General features: G+C 37.6%; 1 protein-coding gene across 2 annotated transcripts; it reads right to left on the bottom strand.

Annotated features, from left to right (window-relative positions):
• Nucleotides 1-10,484: 10,484 nt before the first annotated feature.
• LOC131144866 (uncharacterized) lies at nt 10,485-12,039 on the bottom strand. 2 transcript variants are annotated; one of them, XM_058093791.1, is made up of 2 exons: nt 11,222-12,039; nt 10,485-10,777 (listed from the first exon to the last, which is right to left on the bottom strand). In XM_058093791.1, the coding sequence occupies exon 1, from the start codon at nt 11,697-11,699 to the stop codon at nt 11,235-11,237; it is 465 nt and encodes a 154-aa protein (XP_057949774.1). In that variant the 5' UTR covers nt 11,700-12,039; the 3' UTR covers nt 10,485-10,777; nt 11,222-11,234. The 2 variants fall into 2 exon arrangements, with proteins under 2 accessions (XP_057949774.1, XP_057949768.1); XM_058093785.1 differs by lacking the exon at nt 10,485-10,777 and adding an exon at nt 10,808-11,116.
• Between the last annotated feature and the right edge of the window lie 364 nt (nt 12,040-12,403).

Genomic DNA, 12,403 nt, shown 5'->3' with positions numbered 1-12,403 from the left:
TTGCTGGAATCCACTGATATACCATCTCCTGAGATCACGTGGCCTAAAAATGCAACCTTCTCAAGCCAAAACTCATACTTACTAAACTTGCCGTAAAGCTTCTCCTCCCTAAGTGTCTGCAGCACCTGCCTCAAATGTACCTCATGATCCTCAAAACTCTTCAAGTACACCAGTATATCATCAATGAAAACTACTACAAACGGATCTAGATACTGGTGAAAAACTCTATTCATCAAATCCATGAACATGGCAGGGGCATTCGTCAAACCAAATGGCATAACGAGAAATTCATAATGCCCATACCTGGTCCTGAAAGCTGTCTTTACTACATCCTCTACTTTTACTCTCACCTGATGATAACTTGATCTGAGGTTGATCTTGGAATATACTCGAATACCTTGAAGCTGATCAAAAAAATCGTTAATACGGGGTAGAGGATATTTATTCTTAATAGTAACCTTGTTGATTTCTCTGTAATCAATACACATCCTTAGAGACCCGTCTTTCTTATTTACAAACAACACTGGAGCTCCCCATGGCGATACACTGGGTCGTATAAATCCCATATTTGGAAAATCTTGCAACTGATTCTTCAATTCTCCCAATTCGGATGGAGCCATACGATAAGGAACCTTAGAAATCGGTGTAGTCCCTAGAGATAGATCTATGGAAAAATCCACCTCGCATTTGGGAGGCAACCCTGGTAGCTACTCTAGGAAAACAACTAGAAATTCTCGAACCACTGGGGTGCTATCAATCTTCAATTCATTTTTAGATACTTCTTTCACAAACGCTATAAACCCCTGATCTCCGTCCAGGAGTAATTGACTTGCCTACACAGCGGATACCAACTGCGACGGCGCACGTACACGTGAACTAGTGAATTTGAATTCTTGCTCACCAGGTGGTCTGAAAACTACTTCTTTCTGATGACAATCAATACTGGCATGATTAACTACCAACCAATCCATACCCAGTATTACATCAAATGCACACATCTTAAACACAATCAGATCTGCTGGTAGTACTCTCCCTTGAATTTCTATAGGATAGCCACTAAGTACCCTTTTACATCGCAACACTAACCCTGACGGTGTAGCTACCGACAGTTCTATATCTAATGACTGGGTCTCACTTCCAGATAATTTAACATAGGATGCAGAGACGAAGGAATGAGTGGTACCTAAATCAAATAAAATAATAACATAATGTGATAAAATAGTAAATGTACCTGTCACCACATCCGTAGCAGCCTCTACATCACCCGATGTTAGCGCGTATATCCTCACCAGGGCCACATTCCTCTGTTGTCCTCCAAGAGGCGCCTGATAACCTCCCCGATAAGGCCTGAGAGCTAGAACTTGGTTTGGCTGACCTGGGCATTCATGTACCATGTGATTGGGTCTCCCACAACGATAACATACACCTCTACCTACCTGGAACTCCCCCAAATGATGTCTCACACACGTCTGACATACCGGGTAAGTCGGCGTACCCTGATTCCCACGAGGTCCTGTCATCTGCCTCTGATCTCCCCTATCATGACTTCCTCTCCATGGACCCCTACTGGAGCCAGCTTGTAAGCCCTGAGGCGTAGGCCTCTTCCTCTGACTCTGAGCCGCTATACCCCTATGTATACCACTCTCGATGATAGCAGCTCTGTCTACAACCTATGTATATGTCTGAACTCTGAAGCCAATCACCTGCTCAAATAAATTCTGCCTCAGTCCTTCTTCAAACTTCCTTGCCTTTTTCTCTTTATCAGGTGCTAGATGTGGAGCAAAACGTGGCAACTCGATAAATCAAGCCGCGTACTGAGATACAGTCATCTGCCCTTACACCAGGTGCATAAACTCTGCTGCCTTTGCACTCCGAACAATAGCAGGGAAATACCGCTTGAAGAACAACTTCTTGAATCGGTCCTACATGACTGGCACTGGAACCGGCCTCTGCTCCTCTATCAATCGCGCTGACCTCCACCAGCGCTTTGCCTCCCCTGTCAGTTTAAACGCCGCAAATACCACTTTCTTTTCATCCGTACATGGAAGCACTGCCAACGTCTCTTCGATGTCTTGGACCCAATTCTCAGCTACAATTGGTTCATCTCCTCCAGTAAAGGATGGGGGCTTCATTCGCGTAAACTGCTCGATTGAATAGCCATGCTCCCCAGAGCTCCTAGCCATATCAGCCATCACTTGCTGAGTGACGCTACGCAGTACAACATCTGTATCTCCTCCACCTATGCTAGAAGGTTCTAGCCTATCCTCCCTAGCATTCGTACCACTGCTTCCTGGGTCCATCCTGAAACAAGAAACACACTTAAGCACCTTATCTCCTATACATACCTATCCTATACCAATTCAAAATTAATTACCTTCCTTGACCTTACTCGTTATCCAGTTCTGTCACCTAAACACATGACCCGATAATAGTTACTATGATTTTCCTAAAATCGTCACCCCAGGAAAAATGCAGAAACCACCACGGTAATCCTATACCTAGACCACAGAACAAACCTCAAATTCTTTCCTATACTCTGGTATTGCTTCCGCTCCACTCTAAAGTCTATAGAACCTAGCAACCTAGGCTTTGATACCAAATTGTAATGACCTGCTATTTAACTAGGGTTTTTTTCATATATATACCATGAAATTTATAATGCTCTAATACCAAACTGAACTAAATCTAACCATCAACCTAAGTAGCGAGAAGCAGAAATCAAATAACATAACCATATATAATTATATACAATACTAGAGTGCTAAAATGTTTCCCAAAATACCCTCAACTAGCTAGGGCTATATAAAAATACTCTCAAAAATACTCACTTTACTGTCAGGGCGATACTGAGGCCCCTCTATCTGCGAGCCTAGTTTGCTCGCCTACCTGGATCACCTGAAAAATGTTAAAGTAATGGGATGAGCCAACGCTCAGTAAGACGAAATATACTATTCCTAGTGTGTGAAAAATGAGTTATAATACTATGAAAATCTATTGCTATGAAATCATGTATAACTGAACCTGTAAATATAGTACAAATAATAGAAACCATCCCCATTTCCATTTTGTCTAACATATCTATATTTTAGGTTTTTACTCAAAATACTTCTAATATAAATAAGTATACTTTCTGTCTCTGTAAATCTGTATATACATAATAGTAATTGAAAACTACCCTGTGGATAACTGTGTGTCATGATTTAATCCCACATGACAGGGTTGTGCGGCCCGTAGGCGGGATCTACCCTGGATGGCCTACCAGGGTAAACCACTAAACTCCCTTAGTTAGACCGGACACTCCTCAACCCATATCTGATGGGGACTGTCCACGTCTGGGCCCGATCGACCTACTACCACATATTATCTAAATAGGTGGTTGCACTCTGAACTGAATATCTATAGCTATGGTACCGTGCTTTGTAAACTGTAATGGTCCAACAAGGTATGATACTATATAATATATCTCTATATACCACTATCTGTTTTACCATGATTCTGTAATAACTGTATTAACCATGACACTGAAATAAACTGTAACTGTGTCAACTGTATTCTGAACTGAACTGTAATCTGTAAGTCATGGTACTGAAAACTGTATAATCATGGTACTGAAAACTGTATAATCATAGTATTATGTAATTACTATAAAACATATCCACTGGTTGTATATTCTGTAAAACATTCCCTTAAAATACTGTAAAACATGCTTTTGTACTATATTTATATTCTCAAGCCACACAGTAATTTAATACATAATATTCATAATTAATAAATTACATAAAGTCCTGCTATGAATAATATCCTAGTAAAAATATACATTTCATTTTGGAAGTCATTTTAAAACTCCCTAACATAACATATTTCCCTTACCTAATTTCTGCTAAAATCCCCATATTGAGATGAGTCCTACACCCACAGGGTTCTCCACTAAACACCCTGAAAACCATAAATCTCATAACAAAATATCAATATTTCTTTGCCTGCACCATTTCTTATAACTCCTAGAAGGACAAAAATTGACTAAAAGGCCTTACCCTGATTCTGGGGAGAAATTTGACTTGATCCCATCGACGATCCCCCCAACAGACTTGAAGAGAACTCCGCCAGGAGCGTCGTGGTGACCTCAGATCATCGATACAACGACTGACGGAACCAAAATCGAAGAGAGATAGAAGAGAGGCCGTTGGGGAGAGAGAGCGGCGCTGAATTTCTAAATTAATCCGAAGTTTTGCACTATTTATACTGTGGGATGCATCGACGAGCCACGTCACCTCGTCGACGAGTCCTATAGAAAGTTCGTCGACGAACCTGCACCTTTGTCGATGAATTTCAGACTTCCAAAAATCCTTCTCGGTATGTTTTCGTCAACAAGACGGGACCTCATCAACGAGATCCTGAAGAACCCTCGTCGACAAAACCCCCTGTGTTCGTCGAAGAGGCCAGGGAAATTTTCTTGGAATTATCACCTCCAAAATGCAATGTCGTCGACGAACGCGAAACGTTCGTTGACGAAGTCGGCTGCCTCCTTCTGTTACTGTTTCCAATGTCCTTCCTTTTTATTATTTAAATATCATTATTCTTCAAGTCGTTACAGAGCTACTCTTCCGTATGGAGGCATTTTCAATATCTTGTTTTCTCATCTTAGTAACATCAGTCCAAATGAGTTGTTCATCAAAAGAACTTGATATGATCTTTTCAACTCAACAACTCTAAAATAGATGGGTTGTGAGAAACGCGAGTAGGGTTGTTTTATGAGAGGAAGAAGCTCCTGATCAGTATGCTCCTTCATGGTTCATACCATTTCATCATCAGTTTACTACTTTTAGTAGTGATGTATGCTTTGGACTTCAATCTCTTAAGGACAATAACACCTCCATTTAGTCTAGTATTTCCTCCATTGATCAAAGACTCTGTCATTTGGAACAATATTAGGCTAGTTCCTCACATTATCCTAGTGATGATGCATCGGATGAGGAATCTGAGGAAGCGAAAGATGAAGAAGATGCTAAAAGTTTTGGAAATGATGATGCAGCAACTGTTGATGCTTGATGTTTTTGTTGCTATGATGTAATTTAGTGCTATATCATTTTTTGTTTGCATCTTATTGCTATATTTATATATAATGAATTTGTTTATGTTTCAGGTTGTATTTCAGTTTTTTGTTTTTGGTATGTATCTCAGATTGCTTATGACACTATGTACACCTATGATTCTGTATGAATACCTTTCTTTGTATGAATTTGTGTCTACCTTGGACTTTCATTGATATTTATTTTTCTCTTTTTGATTGATGTCAAAAGGGGGAGAAGGAGATTGAGCACAATTGAACATAAAAGTTGCAAAGTAAAATTGAGAAGGTTGGTACAATTGAGAGTGATATATGCTGATAAATGATGAAATGTTGATATATGAAATGAATATGATAAGACATAAGATCTTGCAATAAATGTTGATATATGAAATGAATATGATTTGACATAAGATCTTGCAATATGAACTGCATAAAACTAAAGTCGATACTATTGAATTATTACCATACTTTCAAAATATTGTTAAAAATATGCTTATTGTAAGGGGGAGCCTTATCAAGGTTCACTCACTTTTGTTCCTTATTTGTCATCATCAAAAAGGGAAAGATTGTTGGCCTAACATGACTTACTAATCTTGTTTTGATGATAACAAATCAAAGGTAATTTAATATGTTTTGTTGAAATTGATGATACTTCAAGAATTAGGTTTTTAAATCTCAAGTTCGAGTAAACATGTCATTGCAAGACTACAAAAAGGGAATAAAAGGTTAAAGGACATGAAAGCATGTATTTCAAAGATAACTTGATGAAAGCTTAGAGAATTGAAGCTCAGAGGCAAGACGGAGACTAAGCAAATGACAAGCATGAAGACTCCAAGCTTAGAATAGATTTAAATCTTAAGAGAGTCTCTATGTAAGTACTTCATTCAAATGATGATATGATTGAATTTGAAGCTTATTCGGAAACTCATTGACTTAGAGACCATATTTTGAAAAATCTCGAAAAATATTTTTTCAAAAGTATTAAATTACATTGGGGAAAGCAAAAGAGCAAAAAGTTTTTGGAAACAAAAATGAAAATTCAGATTTTGGGCTGTCTAGGCACTTGACAAAGTCGACCCAGGTGACTGACATGGAAATAGACTATTTTTGAGAGAACCCGAGAGGACCCGGGTGACTAACTCATAACAACCTAGTCGATTGACTCCTTGTTGCCTTTAAAATTCTCAGTGTTTTAATGAATCTAGGCAACTAACTCTCAGTTCCCAATTGACGCCACTTCGATATTTCAAAATCTAAAAAATAACAGGAAGTTTCCAAATTTGAGTTTTTGAATTCTAAACGTTATGAAAACTTGGGAAACACTCTAAGTCACTTGGGGAACACGAAATACTCTTGTTTAAACATCTATAAATACCCCCCAAGGCTAAGGATTCAAGACACCAAGCAATTACATAGCAATCAAAGCTCTCTTGCTCTCAAACTTTCTGAAGATCACTATTGAGTTTTGCTGCAAAACTCTTATGAATTACTGAGCATACTCTGAATTCTTTCAATCAAGAAAGAAAGCTCACGGTGATATACTTCTAAAGCTTTAAATTTGTTCTATTGTTATTTTGAATTGAAGTATATTGTAGTGCTTTATTGTTGTACTAATCAGCTTTTGTTGAAAGTGTCTTTGTACACCAAATTTGCTCTTCTTTTTGTAGACGATTTAGGTCTTTGAATCATTATTGGACCAAGCGTGGGGTATCGTTTGGAGATGCAAACTCTAGCCTATTGAAGGAGAGATTATAAGGTTGTTCCTACCCGTAAAGGAGTGTGTAAGGTTGCTCCTACTTGTAAAAGAGTGGTATAGTGGAATCCTTAGGTCTGTTGCTTAAGGCGAGGATGTAGGCGGGTATAGCCAAACCTTGTAAAACTTGTGGTGTCACTCTTTTCCCTACCCTTATGTAATTTTTTGCTCATATAAACTGCGTGGTTGGATTTTAATTTTTGCTCATATAAACTATGTTGATTGGATATTAAATAAGCTGAAAATTAATTTGACTTTGATATTGCGGGAACTAAAAGGGAGTACATTGGTTGATCAATACTTATTGAGGAAACCGTAAGGGAGTACGTTGATTGATTAACACCCAAGACTCATTAATTGAAATTTTATTTAAATTCTGAGTTTTGGAAGAGTGTTGGAAATTTCAATTGTGCTTCATATTGAGAAATCAAATATATTAATATAGGGCTTTTATTAGCTACATTCTTTAACTCTACTTTGAGTTACTCAATTGCTAAATCTTGGAAGCATTGTTAAATTCATTCTATATTATAAATCTTGTTTTGGGAATCTTGGTTGGTTGAACTAAATTGCTGAAAGAAGCATTCAAGTTAGAACTCTCATTCATAAAGGTTTATAACTAGATTAATTTTTTTACTAAACTTGTGATTGTAAACCAACTTTGTATGTGTGTTTGCTGAAACCAAAAAAAGTTAAAAAATAATTAATTAAAAAAAAATTTTAAATTCCCAATTCACCCCCCTCTTGGGAATACACCTTCCTTTTTAGGAGCAACTTACTACATAGATTCTATGGCTCTAAAAATTAAACATTCTCACAAGCTTTTCATGTTTTATACTTATATGCATTATGCCTTGTGAAAATTGCAATTGCTACCCATAGTACACTGCATGTTTGAATTTATTTGATGGATGGTGATTATCTTCAGGGCCTCATGAGCGGTGCTCGTCAGATGGGTCATTATTGGTGAGCTGTTCTCGCTCCTTTGTTGCCTCATGATTTGTGCTCATCAAAAGGGCAGGTCTTTAAGGCCTCATGAGCACTGCTCATCAGACGGGCCATTATTGGTGAGCCGTGTTCACTCCTTTGTTGCCACATGAGCTATGCAGATCAAATGAGCAGGTCTTTAAGGCCTCATGAGCAGTTCTCATCAGATGGGCCATTGTGGGTCTAGGCATGTTGATCCACGTTGTTGGGATTCTCGTGATTGGGATTTGCGCCATTGGGGTTCACGTCACTTGGGTTTGCACGCCGTGAGTTTATAAGTTGCTTCCTTCCCTTCCTTAGCCACTTCACCTAGGTCCCTCAAACTCTTTCTTTTCATATCAGTCCAACTCCTTCTTGTGGTCATGGTTAAGGATAGAAAATCTCTCAACGTTTCCCACAGACGGTGCCAACTATTGCTGCCTGAAAATCGAACAACCTTCACAAATCGTTCCTTGTTCTCGACCACCTGAAAAGAAAAAAAAAAAAATGACTTGGAGGACCCCAGATATAGCTCGGGGGATCACTCTAATGCTTAAGTAATGGACTAATGAAAGACTTTGAATTGCAGTAGTAGAAAGAATGAGTAAGAGTGAGATGTCTTACATCTTCTCCAAGTCCCTTTTTATAGTGGTGAATGTTGACCCTTCATTGATCCGATTATTAATGAGCGTGTCATTATGCTTAGGGGGTTGCGAACAACTTATAGGTTGCAAGTAACTCGTGCAAGTAACTTGTGGATGGTTATGTAAGCCATCAATTGCTGTTTTCGTAACCATGCTGGGGATTATTAATAGTTTAGTGGACGTTACGTGAGACACCCAACGTTAACCAAAGCCGACCTTACGGCTGCCTACCTTCATGGACATATTTGTAAATATAGGCATACTGATTTTGATTGTATAAAAAACAAAACAGAATAATTTTATTATTAGATCAACATAACAAAAATAGTCAAAGATCTATCTATTCAATTACTATAATTTCAAACTTGAGCAAGTCACTTATGAAAAATCTTTTCATTGTAAAGGTTGAAATACATTATTAATCTAAAATTCATATCAATAGTTTTCAAAGAACCAATTCTACTTTGAAAAAATTATGACTCGTGTATTGCATAGTTGCATAGGTCTTCATTAGCATACATATTCCTGTAGCCGTCAAAATTATAATGCTAAGTTTGTAATTTTAAATTGAAAATCAAAAAAAAAATTGCAAGGCCCAATCAAGTTTTTTTGTACAGTTAAATAAATAATATTCTTATTATAGTGATCCAAATAATTTAAGATATCATTTATTCATCTCTTTTTAAAAAAAAAAATATATATGCATTAAATCCATGAATTAAGACACTAACAAATTGCTTGTATTATTTAAAAATTAAACTGAATTGGTCAATTTAATTTTAAAAAAATGTCTGGATCCCTCATACACGTTATTAGGTAAAAGTCTAATAATTAATTTAGAAATTACTATTTCTACGCAAACAAAATATAATTTAAAAAGAAAAAAAAGGCAAGTCTGCTGCTCAGTAACCGTCTCTACGGCTACCTGACTAATATTTAATGACTCATTTTCCGCCTCCCATGCATAATGGTGAGCAACTGCTAACCAATGGGAGGAGATAGACCAACAATATACCACATAATGGTTAGGAAAATATTAAAACCTAGTATGAGGCGACGTTATGAGTCCACTTGACGGTGGAAGAGAAGGTAAATTAATGTGGGTCCCATATATGCTTTCTTTCTCGTTCTGTCACGTGAATTCGTAATAGTTACAGGCTCGTAAAAGGAATATCATTGCTTAATCAATTTAAGCTTGCTCTTAACTAGTCTTATCTCACACATTCTCACACTAATTATAGATTAAGGGTACTTAATTTAACCTAACTTAACCAAACCATACAAATAAATGCTGCTCAAGATGATCTCTTATTAAAAGTACTTCAGCAGTCAAAAATTTTCTGCATCACTACCATCAATTTGATAATTTCACCACAAAAAATGTATAATTATGATTCACTAAGAGACCGTTTGCGTCCACTTATTAAAAAAAATGAACTATAAAGAATGGTAGTAGATAAATACTGATAATAAGTGTTACACTAGATTAATTTTAAAAAATTATAATTGCAATTTAACTTGTTCAAGGCTACAAATGCTAACTATAACCACTTCTAGAATATGTAGTATTTTGGATCCTAAAGTTCATTCATACTAAGTTGTGAATTATTAAATTAGTTTTCACATATTTTCATCCTTTTAACAAATTATTATAGTTGAATAAATTATACTTATAAGCGGCTACAGTTAAGCGCAAATCATTTTAATTTATAAATTTACTAAATAATAAATTAAAATTATTAAAAATGTAATTTATAATGATGTATTACATTATATGCGTGGTTATGAAAGCAGTAGTTTCCAATTTAAAATATATAGAATTATCATAAATATTCGATATATTGAATTTATTAGATAAATATCTTTTTGAGTAAATATATTTAATAATATGCAAATTGAAAATAGCAAAACTACGAATAAATTTATAATTTTTACTATTTAATGAAAATTAATTATATGACTAATTAAAAAATAATTATTCATCATTAAATTATAGGGTTTGTTCAGTTGCAGTTTCTATAATACAATAAATCTCTTACAAAAAATTCAATTGAAAGAGAAGAAGTTTTGCTGAGTACTTAATGGAACAAAGCTCAAATCCTTCTATTCAAATTCAACTCCTCCCAAAACTTGCAATTTTAGTGTTGGGATGGAGGAGGTATGTATCATCATATCATTAATTAGACAAAGCAGTTTAAGACAAAATGATGGAACATCTCAAACCCTCTGCAAGTAGACACTTGACTCTTGTGGGTAGGACGATATTATTTGCTTGTTTCTTTCCGCTGGCAATGTCCTCATGATCTCCACAGTCCACACCACTTCCCATCATACTCCTACCTACTATTTGCATCAACCAAAACGCCACATATAAAAATTACTCCCAACATTTTCATAAACTTACAACGAAAATATATCATTAAAAACCACTTTAGGTCAGAGAAAAACGATGCTCCAAATCATGACCCTACATTCTTTTGTCTTAAGACTCCTAGACATTTCCCCGCTATTGTGCGCCATGTGCTCCGCGCCCCGACCGTTCACCGCCCAGACCGTTACGCCATGACGCAAGTGACGCATTCGTTATCCGCAGCTTACGTTAGCAATTACCAGTGCACGTTAGCAAACTACTACTGAAAATTAACAAATTCCCAGGCCGCAGTTCGCACAGGCTTTTCTAAACTATATTTCCAAACAGTCCAAAAATAAACAATTTTACAAAACCGGAAATTAAAAAAAAAAAAAAAAAGAAATAAATTAATAAAGAAAAGTTTGCATTATCCGTACATTTCGCCGCCGACTACTCGTCAATGGTCACTAGTACTGGTCGCCAAGGTCGCCTAAGTAAGCGAATTCGAAACGCCGCCGACGACGGCCGAAGCGAGCCTGCTCCGCCGCGCCGAGCTGGTCCGCCGCCCCCAGCGCCAGATGTCGCCGGCAGGAGTCTTTCTCCTACGTCGCTGCTCTTCTCCGAAGCTCTATCTTGGAGCGGAGGAGGCGAAGAGACGAACAAGTCCTTGAGCTTGTGCCTCGCTACCAGGCGATCCTTGGTCTTCCGCGGCGGATCGTCGGCCGTTTCTTGCCGATCGGGCGAACCTTCGCGGGGAGGCAGGCGGCGGCCGCTGGGGGCAGTGCGGCTGAGGAGCATGCGGAGGGTTTTTCTGCGACGGAGGTGAATGACGGGGCTGGTCGTCGGGCTCCGCGTAGGGCTTCCCGCGACGGCGCACTGACCTGCTAAAAGCTTGAATTTCTGAAGAGTCGCCATTGCCGATCTGCGAAGAACGCGTCCGTACAGCCCTGTACCGTCGCCTAGGGTTGGAAATTGGAATCGATTCGACAAAATTAATGGAATTTGCAGGAATTAGCCGTTAGAGATAGTGGGCGAGATCTGAAGGTGCAGTGTGGATTGGCCATGGATGGATTTCTTCTGGTCTCTTTACTCTACACAAAGGTGAAGAAGTTCAGAGATGAGGGAGGGGGGTAAGAGAGAAGCTTTAGAAGACAAAAATAATGGAATACGGAGGGTCTGTCCCTATACACTGGGGCTTCGCATCCATGGAGATGCCTCCCATGTTACACGTTTCACCCCACATAAATTGCCATTTTGTGTTATAATTTGAGACTAAATGCTGTCTTAAGTAATGCAAATCCCAATAATTAAAAAACAACAACAGAGAAATAAAAAAAAAATTATGTGGGTTGGATCTTTGTTATTTATTTAACAAAAAGTTTAAGCACTATGTATTTTATAAATTACTTTTGATTCAAGAGTAATAATATGAGCCTCCACTCTGGATTTGGGGAGTTTGGAAATGCTTTTGATTCAAGGGTAATGTTACTGGTTAAAGTGCCCTATGGTGGCCTACTGTCAAAGCAAAGAAAACTTGTTTGATCATATAAAGTTCATCTTCTCTATTATTATTGATAAAAAAACAGATGCTCAAACAATTTTAAATTTATCCTTTTTTA

Source organism: Malania oleifera, chromosome 1 (assembly GCF_029873635.1).
Source record: "Malania oleifera isolate guangnan ecotype guangnan chromosome 1, ASM2987363v1, whole genome shotgun sequence".
NCBI lineage: Eukaryota > Viridiplantae > Streptophyta > Magnoliopsida > Santalales > Ximeniaceae > Malania > Malania oleifera.
Note: the sequence above shows the minus strand (reverse complement) of the source record. Positions and strands in the feature narration are given on the sequence as shown.